The sequence below is a fragment of the Carlito syrichta genome, unplaced genomic scaffold (genome assembly GCF_000164805.1).
Source record: "Carlito syrichta isolate Samal-C Ts95f unplaced genomic scaffold, Tarsius_syrichta-2.0.1 Scaffold287926, whole genome shotgun sequence".
Taxonomy (NCBI): domain Eukaryota; kingdom Metazoa; phylum Chordata; class Mammalia; order Primates; family Tarsiidae; genus Carlito; species Carlito syrichta.
This window is the reverse complement of record NW_007232022.1, coordinates 65348-76308: the sequence shown is the minus strand read 5'-3', so window position 1 is coordinate 76308 and position 10961 is coordinate 65348. Positions and strand designations below refer to the sequence as shown.

General features: G+C 51.2%; 1 protein-coding gene across 3 annotated transcripts in view; it reads left to right on the top strand.

Annotated features, from left to right (window-relative positions):
• The window catches only part of RASGRF1 (Ras protein specific guanine nucleotide releasing factor 1), a 139885-nt gene that overhangs the window by 76900 nt on the left and 52024 nt on the right, over positions 1–10961 (top strand). For all 3 annotated transcript variants that reach the window (XM_008053158.2, XM_008053157.2, XM_021710017.1), the window contains 3 exons: positions 1967–2030; positions 4350–4486; positions 7251–7333. In XM_008053158.2, coding sequence (XP_008051349.1) covers positions 1967–2030; positions 4350–4486; positions 7251–7333 — 284 coding nt within the window. The remainder of the gene's footprint in view (positions 1–1966; positions 2031–4349; positions 4487–7250; positions 7334–10961) is intronic.

Below are 10961 nucleotides of genomic sequence, written 5' to 3'. Positions count from 1 at the left end.
GGTCTCGAACCTGCAGGCTCAGGCAATTCATTCACCTCGGCCTCCCAAAGCGTGGGATTACAGGCTGAGCCACCGAGCCCAGCCCAGAGTCTATATTCTTAACCACTGTGCAATATGGCCTCCAATTGCTGTAGGCTAAAATTCAAATTACTTCTCTGTAAATATCACAAGTGGCCCACTCTAGTGCTCCTTTTCACCTACCTCTGCCTCCGAAGCAGTGGTCTCCTTTGCAAGTATTTACATATGTAAATTAGCCACCTGGCCTGATTTGCCAGTGGTCCATTATCATCAGTTATTGTATTACTTATCTGTTGCTGTATAACAAATTACCCCCAATGTAGTAGCTTAAAACAAACACGTATTACTTCAAAGTTTCAGGGAAAATCACATGGGTGGTCTTGGCTCAGAATCTGTCATGGATTTGAGTCAAGATGCCATCTGGGGCTGCAGTGCTCTGAGGGCTTAACGGGGGCCAGAGCATCCTTTTCCAAGATGGCACACTCAAGTAGCTATTAGCTAGAGGCCTCAGTTCCTCATCCACAGACCTCACCGCACAACACAGCAGTTGGCTTCTCCCAGAGCAGGTGATTCAAGAGACAGCAAGAGAGCACGCAGGAGGCTATAGTCTCCGAAGTGGCACACCATCACTTCCGATTTCTTCTTTTAATTAGACACGAGTCTCTAAGTTCAGCCCACACCCAAGAGGAAGGCAATTAGGCTTCACCTTTTGAAGAGAGAAATGTGAAAGGATTTGTGGACATGTCTTGCAGTCACCACAGTTGTGGTTACGTTTATTTCTCAAGGCAGATGCTCACACACTCAGGGACGGAAGGCATTTTCCAGATATTCCGAATGATCAAAAATGAGTAACTGACCAGGGGCTGAGATCAGGCCCTGAGGCTCTCTTTGGAACCCCCTACTCACTTGCCAGGGGACCTTGGGCAAGACGTGCAACCTCTTCGACTTCATGTCTTCTGTAAAATAAGGATAACAATACCTGTGGTAGTTTCATAAGATAGGCCCCTGCTATCCTATTGGTGTCATGAGAAGTTTGGCCTAGCACAGAGAATTTCAAACCTCTGCAGATTTAGGACCTCAAAGCGATGCCATAGAGAGGTTGCGGAGGCCGAGAGAAGGCCAGGCAGGCCAGGTTCTTCCCGCTCCACCTGGAACCTGACCTCTTCATCTGAGGAAGGTCTTTCTGAGACAATTCCATTTCATCCACTTCCCTGGGCTTCTCACACGAAGATGAAGTCCTTCAACTTAAAAAGTAGGATGAGCCAGGCTCAGTGGCTCAGCCTGTAATCCCGCGCCTTTGGGAGGCTGAGGTGAGTGGATTGCCTGAGTCCGCGGGTTCGAGACCCGCCTGGGCAACTTGGTGAGACCTCATCTCTACAATAAATCAAAAATTAGCCGGGTGTGGTAGCGCACGCCTGTAGTTCCAGCTACTTGGAAGGCTGAGGTGGAAGGATCGCCGGAGCCCAGCAGGTTGAGGCTGTGGTGGCCGGGAACGGCCACTGTACTCCAGTCTGGGTGACAGAGTGAGACTCCAACTCAAAAAAAAAAAAAAAAACACAGGATGTCTGCCGGGTGTGGTGGCTCATGTCTGTAATCCCAGCACTTTGGGAGGCCGAGGGTCTCCCCGAGGATCACTTGAGCCTGGGAGTTCAAGACCAGTCTTGAACTGGCAATATAGCAAGACCTCGTCCCTACAAAAATAAATAATTTTGCCTGACTCTGGATCGCCTGAGCCCAGGAGGTCAAGACTGCTGTGGTGAGCCATGATCCTTCCTCTACACTCCTGCCTGGGTGACAGAGTAAGATCTCAACTCAAAAAAAAATGCCCACTGGCATATGATACATCCACACATACAGGTATGTATGTGGATGCTCCCTTGTAAAGCCCTAGAACTCTAACCCAGTTATCCACACCCTCAATTCCCATGGCCCCACTGCTCTTTTTCAGAATGGGGTCATATCCCTCATTGACTGCACCTTGTTAGAGGAACCAGAAAGCACAGAGGAGGAAGGTAAGCATGAAATTGCACATGTGCACGTGTGGGCTCACACCCACATGCACACACTTGCCCTAAAAGGCCAGGCCCAGCACTGGTGTTTGTTGGGAGGAAGGGAAGATGCCAATATGTGGGCCCCTCACCTGGTCAGGAAGAAGCCAGAGTTCAGTCTTTAAAGAAAGAGCTCCCTGGCCCAGCACTGGAGTGAAAGGCTCCAGGTAAGCTGTCTCCCATATTTACTTATCCCTTGGGGACAGGCTCCACTTGGGGACCCCCACATGTCCCATTCTTTCCCAGCATGTGGCTCCTTGAGCCCTTGTGCAGGTAACTCACAGATGCATGAATGAGGGGTGCTCACGGAGATGCTGTGACCCCCAACCCAGTGGCACCAACTGGTCCAGGGGACCAAGGAGTTTGGAAGGAACCAAGAAGGTGGGTCAAGGCTATCAGTGCTGGGCCAGGGAGTGGAGAGACCCCAGGCAGGTCCCACCTGACCCACCTTCTTGGTTCCTTGGTGTGGGGTGGTCACTGATAGAGGCATTGCAGGGCTGAGGGTCCCGAAAGAGAGGACCATCCCCCGCAGTAGCCAGGAGGGGAGGCAAGACCTCAGGGAAGAAGGGCCTCAACACACCGGACGGGGCTGAGCAGGGAGTTCGGGAGAGCAGAGTCCTCAGTATGGCAGGGGAATCCCCTCCATGGGCATCAGACTGGGGGATGGGGCCATTCTTTTAGGTTAGATCAGGGGCCACTACTGTCTCTTGCTGGTGCCACAGTTGGTCTTCATCTCCTGTCTTCTTGGACCCCAAGCCAAAACTGAGAGACGCCTGTGTGCTCTGCCCCGTAAAGACACCAAGAGATCTATGACCTTTGTCCTTCCCTAGACTGGGCCTCCATGGGGGGCCCTGGGTCTGAGCTTTCTTAGTGTCCCAGCATGGCGTGAGTGTGAGCATGGGCTTGGGGGTGGCTACATGCACACTTGGCACTCACACACACACACACGCACACGCACACACACACATTCACACGTACACCTGTTCAGCCTCCTGCAGCTAGGCCCTGCCCACCTTGGGTCCCTCCACTCCCCAGCCCAGCACTGATAGCCTTGATCCGCCTACTTGGTTCTTTCCAAACTCCTTGGGCCCCTGGGCCAGTTGCCGCCATTGGGTTGGGGGTCACAGTATCTCTGTGAGCACCCCTTGTTCATGCATCCATGCGTTACCTGCACAAGAGCTCACAGGGCCACAGGCTGGGAAAGGATGGGACATATGGCGGTCCCCCAAGTGGAGCCCAGAATTTCCCAAGGACAGGTAAACATGGGAGGCAGCTTACCTGGAGCCTGTCACCAGCACAGGCTTCCTTCATCTTGGTGGGTTCCCAGGAAAGCCCAGACTCCAGTGGAATCTTCAGACCCCAAAGCTCTCTTCCCCCCGGACCCCGGGAGGTAGGAACATGGCACAGCATCCCCCTTCCCCTGGAAACACTTCCACACACAGACACCACTTCTCAGGGAAGCCAGCATGAGCCCAGCAGAAGGGTCTTCCCTGCACCTAGACAGGAATCATTCAATTCTCCAGTGTCAGAACTGGAAAGGACAGGACCTGGGAGAACTCAAGTCCCACCCCCATTGTACAGGAGGACATCTGGCACCCAGAGGGGGGAGGGCACCACCCTGAGGTGGTACCGCCAGGGACGGCAGAGCAGACCCCCCTCGCCTTCCACTCCAGTCAGTGTGCCCCCAGTTAACGTAGGTGCATGGGAAGGAATCCCTAAACTGTGAGCCTCATCCTTCCAAGTAAACTGCTTTTGAGAGTTCAAGGAACATTCAGGTTAACAGCAGTACTAAAAATACCTGGAACTGACCTTTGCTTTGGGGAGCTCTAAGCGGAACTAAGTATCCAGCCCAGCCCATCAAAGTTTAAGATCTGGAAGTTCCTTGGTTGGCCCGGTACCGCCAAGGGATAGCAGGAGGGCCAGGTTGTGAGGCCTGTTCTGGTCCTAGCTTGGCCTCTGCCCTGATGGGGGTCTTGGTCAAGCCCTCACGGGAAATCTTTGGTATCAGGAGGGCAGAGGGCAGACTCTGTGGTCCCCAAAGGCTCTTCTAGCTCAGGATCTGCATGGTTGTAAGCTGATTCTGTACTCCCAGCCTTAGTTTTTCCATCTATGAAATGAGGTGTCCCCACTTAGGAAAACAATGTTCTGAAAGCAGCGAAGACTGTCCTGGTGCCTTCCCAATGCAAAGGCTCCATCAGCACATCAGACAGGGCCGTTCATGCGTTTTCCCACTCAGAAAGGGCCCACACTCATGCTCCTAACTTCATGTTTTGCAACTGGAAGCCAAAGGATCCGGCCAAGACATCGACCACTTGGATTTTAAGATTGGAGTGGAGCCGAAGGATTCCCCGCCCTTCACTGTCATCCTGGTGGCGTCGTCCAGACAGGAGAAGGCAGCGTGGACAAGTGACATCAGCCAGGTGAGCAGCGGCTCCTGTTCCTGGGAGCAAGCGACCCCTCGTGCCTAACCTGGTTGGGGGCTGCATTGCTCTACAGGAAGAGACTCAAAAATAAACTTAGGTCCACAGCCCTGACCACAGCTGCACTCAGCAGGTCTATCCCCTGTATAGTCCCTGGGCCACCCTCAAGGTATGGTCTGGTAACCCCTTGCTTCTGAACCACCTGGTACCGTTTGTTTTTTTGTTTGTTTGTTTTTTGTTTTTTGAGTTGGAGTCTCACTCTGTCGCCCAGACTGGAGTGCGGCAGCCTCAACCCACTGGGCTCCGGCGATCCTTCTGCCTCAGCCTTCCAAGTAGCTGGAACTACAGTCACGTGCTACCACACCCGGCTGATTTTTTATTTATTGTAGAGATGAGGTCTCGCCAAGTTGCCCAAGTGGGTCTTGAACCCATGGGCTCAGGCCATCCACTCACCTCAGCCTCCCAAAGGCGCGGGATTACAGGCTGAGCCACCGAGCCCAGCTTCACCGTGATTTTTAAAACTTCATCTTCCTTGGCTGGGCAGAGGTGGTACACACCTGTAATACCAATACTTTGGGAGGCTGAGACAGGAGGATCGCTCAAGCCCAAGAGTTTGAGACCACCATAGGCAACATAGCAAGACCTTATCTCTACAAAACAAAACTAGTCAGGTATGGTAGTACCTGTAGTCCCAGTACTTGGGAGGCTGAGGCAGAAGGGTCACCTGAGCCCAGGAGCTTGAGGCTACAGGGAGCCATGATCGTGCCACTGCACCCAGCCTGAGCAACAGAGTGAGACCCCCAACTCAAAAAATTCAGCTTTCTGGGCTCTGCTCCCTTGCAACAGCCCCTTCCCCCCTTCTCGCGCCAGACCTACTAAATCCAAGTGGCCAGCTTGTGGCCTGGGACTCTGCATTTTAGTACATGCCCCAGGTCATTGTTCTACACAGAAAAGGCCGGGCACCACTACTCAAGGATGTCAGGGGTTGCGGATCTTCCGCAGTGAGAACAAGGCCCTGAAAAGCTAGGGCACCATCTCCAGTGAGTCCAGGCAGCTCCCTGAGATCAAACCCAGCGTCAGCAATGCAGACAGACGATTTAGCCTCCGCCTTTGCCTGCTGTGAGCACTGGGGTCTTTAGCCCTGTTTGGAGCATTTACCAGGAAACGTGGGCTTCCCTAGGTACCAGCGGGCAGATGCAGAGGGCCTTTGGGCACCCAGGGTACAAGGGGCGAGACCTGAGTCTGGAGAGAGGCTGTCAGCAGCACCAGGGTTCAGGCCCTCCCTGGGCTCAGCCAAGGTCTGTGACGATCAGGGACGGCCCATCCCAGCCACAGAGGAGCCTGCGGTGTCCTCTCTGCGTGGTGGGGTGGTGGAGAGCAACCGACAGCCAGGGAAGGGAACGGGAGACTGGTGTTCCCAGAGAGGAGGGGAGACCTGTGCCTGGGAACAGGAAGAGACCCTGCAGTGCCTCCCTCTGTCGTCCTCCCAAGCCCCTGTCCTTGCACCCCACTTTCAGCTTCCCCTCTGGCCTGCCTGTCCATCACGCAGTCCTGGAAGAGTAAGATAGGACGGGAGAACACACAGCACGTGCCGGTTCTTTCTGAGTCTCACCAGTGGTCTCCGTGCCATGGAGAGCACCGAACACCCCGAGCTTGGCCCTTTCACGTCCCCCATGAGCCACGGCTGTCACAGGCCCGGCCCGCTGGCCTGAAGGGCACCCACCGGGCCTCTGCCCTTCTGGCGGCTGTTGCAGATGCCAGTAGACGGGGGGTTCTTCAGCCCCTCCCCCAAGCCCCTCCACTGCGTCCATAATGCTCCCAGCCCCTGGCCAAGGTTCCTTCATTATGAAAAAAGCTAGAGAGTGTCCGAGGGGCGGGTTGGAGAAGTTGGCTGGGAAATGCAAGAGGGAGAAACCTCCCTCTGTGGAGCCTTCTTTGGGGGCCCAGCCTCCACCAGCAGGGCCAGGGGCACCCACCACCCAGCTCTCAGCTGCCACATCCCAGTAACTTTGACCCCTCCCCCAAAAAACACTCCTCAAGACTAGAAGATTCTGTGATGTGCCACCGAGGCTGCCCCACCCCCACACCAAGGAGAAACCATCTCATGGCAAAAATGTGAAGAAGACCCAGGGCAGGGGGCCGTGAGGGGAAAAAAAGGCAGCCCTCCCACTCTAAGAGATGTATCTTTCATGTTTGTTTGGGTGGTTATTTTGTATTTGAAGCAAAATTTGGATTTTGAGCTTTTCGGAGGCTGAGTATAAGATGTTCAGTCACCTGTTCCCCTCCTGCCAGCAGCCTTGTCTTCCCCAGGAGTCCCCCACAGGAAATTTTTAATGTGGAAATAGGGCCAGCACTGTGGTGGGCAGAGCCCTCTCAGGGGCCAACCTCCCATGAGAGAGATACCAGATCATGGTGGATCTCATCTTGTCCTTGACGCTGGACCTCAGAGTTCGGCAACAGAGCGGTCAGTGTCAAATGCATTCATTTTGCAAGCAACCCCCTTGTGGGGTAGGAGTCATTATTCCCATTTTGCAGATAGGGGAAACTGAGGCTGAAGAAGGCCAAGTAAGTCCCCCAAGTTCACTCAGCTGGGACTTGACTTCCAGCCAAGGTCCAAAGGATGCTCTGCATTGACCTTGCCCTTGAGGTTTCGGGACCCCGTGTTGGGCTGGGGCGTGTGACCATCTCGGTCCGCAGGGCTCCTGGTGGGCCTGGGTCCCGGAATGGAGGGTGAGGCTCTGACCGGGGTCCTCTCTGGTTCCAGTGTGTGGACAACATTCGGTGCAATGGACTCATGATGAACGCCTTTGAAGAAAACTCCAAGGTCACTGTGCCGCAGATGATCAAGTAAGTGCCTCAGGCCCGTCCTGACCAGGCTGCGTTCCAGAGCCTGAGGGTCACATGGCAACAGGCTGGACACAGGGACGGGTCAGTGTTGGGGCTCACGGATGCTGGGTTTCCTCCTTTGGGGCTTTGGGATGCTTGTTTGTTTCGAGTTCATGTTTGTTTAGATGATTGCTTCGACTTTGTTTTGTTATGGTTTTTTTCTTCCACACACGTGGGGTGTTTTTGTATTAGACCCTTTAAAATATAACGTTAGGAATGAAACTTTCTGTACTCTTTTTAAACAACTGCTATTATTTTCCTAATTACAAAATGGATACACAGAACATTTCACAAGCAGAAAAACCACTAACACAGATTCCAGTGCCCCCATGTTTGTTTGAGCAGTCCCAGGACAAGGGGCTGATGGCCTGGGAAGTGAGGCTCCAAGCCCTAGGAATGCATTCCCTCTCGCCTCCTCTTTTTCCCTCCGCTCCCTGTTCCCCCTCCCCTCCTGGTCTCCCTCCCCTCCTCAGTGGTCTGCATGCCCAGCCCCTTCTCCAAGCCCTCCTTCCTGCCCCCACCCCACTGGCTCTCTGGCCTCCTTCCCCACCACTGAGTTCTGAGTCTGCCAGGCTCACCCAGTGCCCCTTAGGACCCAGCTCCCACCTGGACCACGCTGCTGTGCCCTTTGCTGCTTCAAGTGAGTGTGCTGGTGAACTGCAAGTGCAACATTACTTTTTCTTTTTTTTTTTTTTTGAGTCAGAGTCTCACTCTGTCACCCAGGCTGGAGTGCTGTGAAATGATCATGGCTCACTGCCACCTTGACCTCCTAGGCTTAGGCCATCCTTCCACCTCGGCCTCCCGAGTAGCTGGGACTACAGGTGCACGCCATCACACTCGGCTCATTTTTTAAATTTTTTTGTAGAAATGAGGTCTCACTATGTTGCCCAGGCTGGTCTTGAACTCCTGGACTCAGGCGATCCTCTCGCTTCAGCCTCCCAAAGTGCTGGGATTACAACCACAAGTCACTGCGCCTGACTTATGAGACTTTCTCAAACGTGTTTCATACACCACTCATCGGATCCTCCAAGCATCGACCTGCTGCTGCCTGCGTCCAGCCTTAGCTCACATGTTTGCTTCTCACATCCAGGAAATCATTCTGATCTCAGACGAGTCCCTCCTCCTCGCTGCTTCTTAAGGTTCCACAGATGCTATGTCTGTTTTCCTGTACTTTGGTGGTAGTAAAAAACCAGAATTGTTCAAAATGCCCTGCGTTGCACAGCAGAGCTGACTTAGAAGGAAGCTCGGCCTCCACCTATCAGAATGATCTCTTGAACTGCAGTATCTTTCTAGGCCCAGTGCTTTGCACGTCTATTTCTCATCCCAAAAAGATGTCTCTGGCCAGGCTCGGTAGCTCAGTCTGTAATCCCAGCACTTTGGGGGGCCGAGGCAAGTGGATTGCCTGAGCCTACGGGTTCAAAACCAGCCCTGGCAACCTTGGCAAGACCTCATCTCTACAATTAATACAAAATCAGCTGGGTGTGGTAGCGCACACCCTGTAGTTCTGCTACTTGGAAGGCTGAGACAGACGGATGGCAAGAGCCCAGCAGGTTGACACTGGGGTGGCCGTGAGTGTGCCACTGCACTCCAGCCTAGATGACAGAGTGAGATTCCAACTCAAAAAAAAAAAAAAAAGATGTCCCCGCTGCCCTGCACATGGAAGGCACTCGATAAAGGCTGTTCGTTTATGTATTCATATGTCCTATCTCAAGCATGTTTCCAAGGAAGATTCTTTAAGGACAGTGTGAAAGAGAGGCTGTGTCCATCTGGTCATGTCCTCTTGAGGGTGGTCTGCACTCCTAGGTGGGAGAGAGACACTGTCCAAAGAGCTAGTGATTTCAGAGTTAACGTTCATTCACTACCTCCCGTATGCCAGACACTGTCTAGGTCCCCCGAGTGGGTTATTTTATCAAATTGCTGGAAATCTTCAGAGATAGAGCTTATTATTTCCATTTTACAGAGGAGGAAACTGAGGCCTGGAGAGTAAGTGTCTTGTCTAAGAACACAAAGGAAACGAAGGTAGAGGTGGCATTTGACCCCTGTATTCTGATTCTAGGCCTTATGTTCTTCCCAGTACACCACAGATGCTACACCTGTATTGCTGTAACAACCTTTATGGAATGAATTCATGAGATTTTTTGTCGGTTTGTTTTTTAGATTTTGTTTTACCCTGTAAACTCATTGTGACAAAATTTCCAAAATTATTCTTTCAGTGACAAAAATATATGTGTTCATATATATAGTCTTCTAGTCACTAGAATACAAAAGATTTAAGGGGCAGGGTGCAGTGGTTCACATCTGTAATCCCTGCACTTTGGAAGGCCAAGGTGGGAGGATTGCTTGAGGCCAGGAGTTCGAGACCAGCCTGGGCAACATAGTGAGGCCCCGTCTATACAAAAAATATATATGTATTTAAGGCAGTTCTTTTTTTTAATTATAAAGATGTGGAGTACAATTCAGGTTTAAGGATACAAACGTTCATTATGCAAGTACCCTTGTTAATGAGGTGTGCCCCTCCCTCCCCTGGCAGTTTCCCTCAACTGCCAATTCAACCCCTCTCCCCTGACAGTTTCCTACTACTGCCAATCCCTTTCTTATAGTATTATAATTGTTCAAGGTCCGCTTATGAGTGAGAACATATGGTACTCTGTTTTTTGTTTCTGTGATAGATCACTGAGTATGATCGACTCTGAATCCATCCAAGTTGCTGCGAAGTCCATATATTTGTCCTTCTTTATGGCTATATAATATTCCATTGTATATATGTACCACATTTTTTTTCCTAGTTCAGCTTCAATAGGCAGCATGGTTGGTTTCATGTTTTTGCTATTGTGAAGAGAGCTGCAACAAACATACATGTGCAGATACCTTTTTTGTAGAATGATGTGAGTTCCTCTGGAGAACTCTAGTTGTTTCAGAAATCACTGTCTTCCAGAGAGGTTGCACTAGTTTGCGTTCCCACCAGCAGTGTAGAAGCATTTCTTTTTCTCTGCATCCTCCTCAGCATCTGTTGTTGTTTGTTTGATTAATGATGGCCATTCTGACTGGGGTTAGGTGGTATCTCAAAGTGGTTTTGATTTGCATTTCTCTGATGATGAGTGAAGCTGAGCACTTTTTCATGTGTCTGTTGGCTGCCCATATATCTTCCTTTGAGAAGTGTCTATTCATGTCTTTTGCCCACTTTTTAATGGGGCTGTTTGTTTGTTTTTTTTCTTTTTGATGCTTTTGAGTTCCTTGTAAATCCTACATGTTAGACCTTTGTCAGATACAGAGTTGGCAAATATTTTTTTCCCATTCTGTGGGCTGTCTTACTGCTCTCCTAATGGCTTCTTTTGCTTTGCAGAAGTTCGCCAGTTTGATGAGGTCCCACTTGTCTATCTTATTTCTTCTGGTATGGTCACTTAGGGTTCTAATCAGGAATTGGTTGCCAGTTCCAATTTCCATAAGGGTGTCTCCTGTGTTTTCTAAGATTCTTATAGTTTGAGGTTTTACATTTACATCTTTGATTCATTTAGAGTTAATTTTTGTGTATGGTGATAGGTAGGGGTTCTGTTTCAATCTTCTGCATGTGATCAGCTAGTTTTCCCAG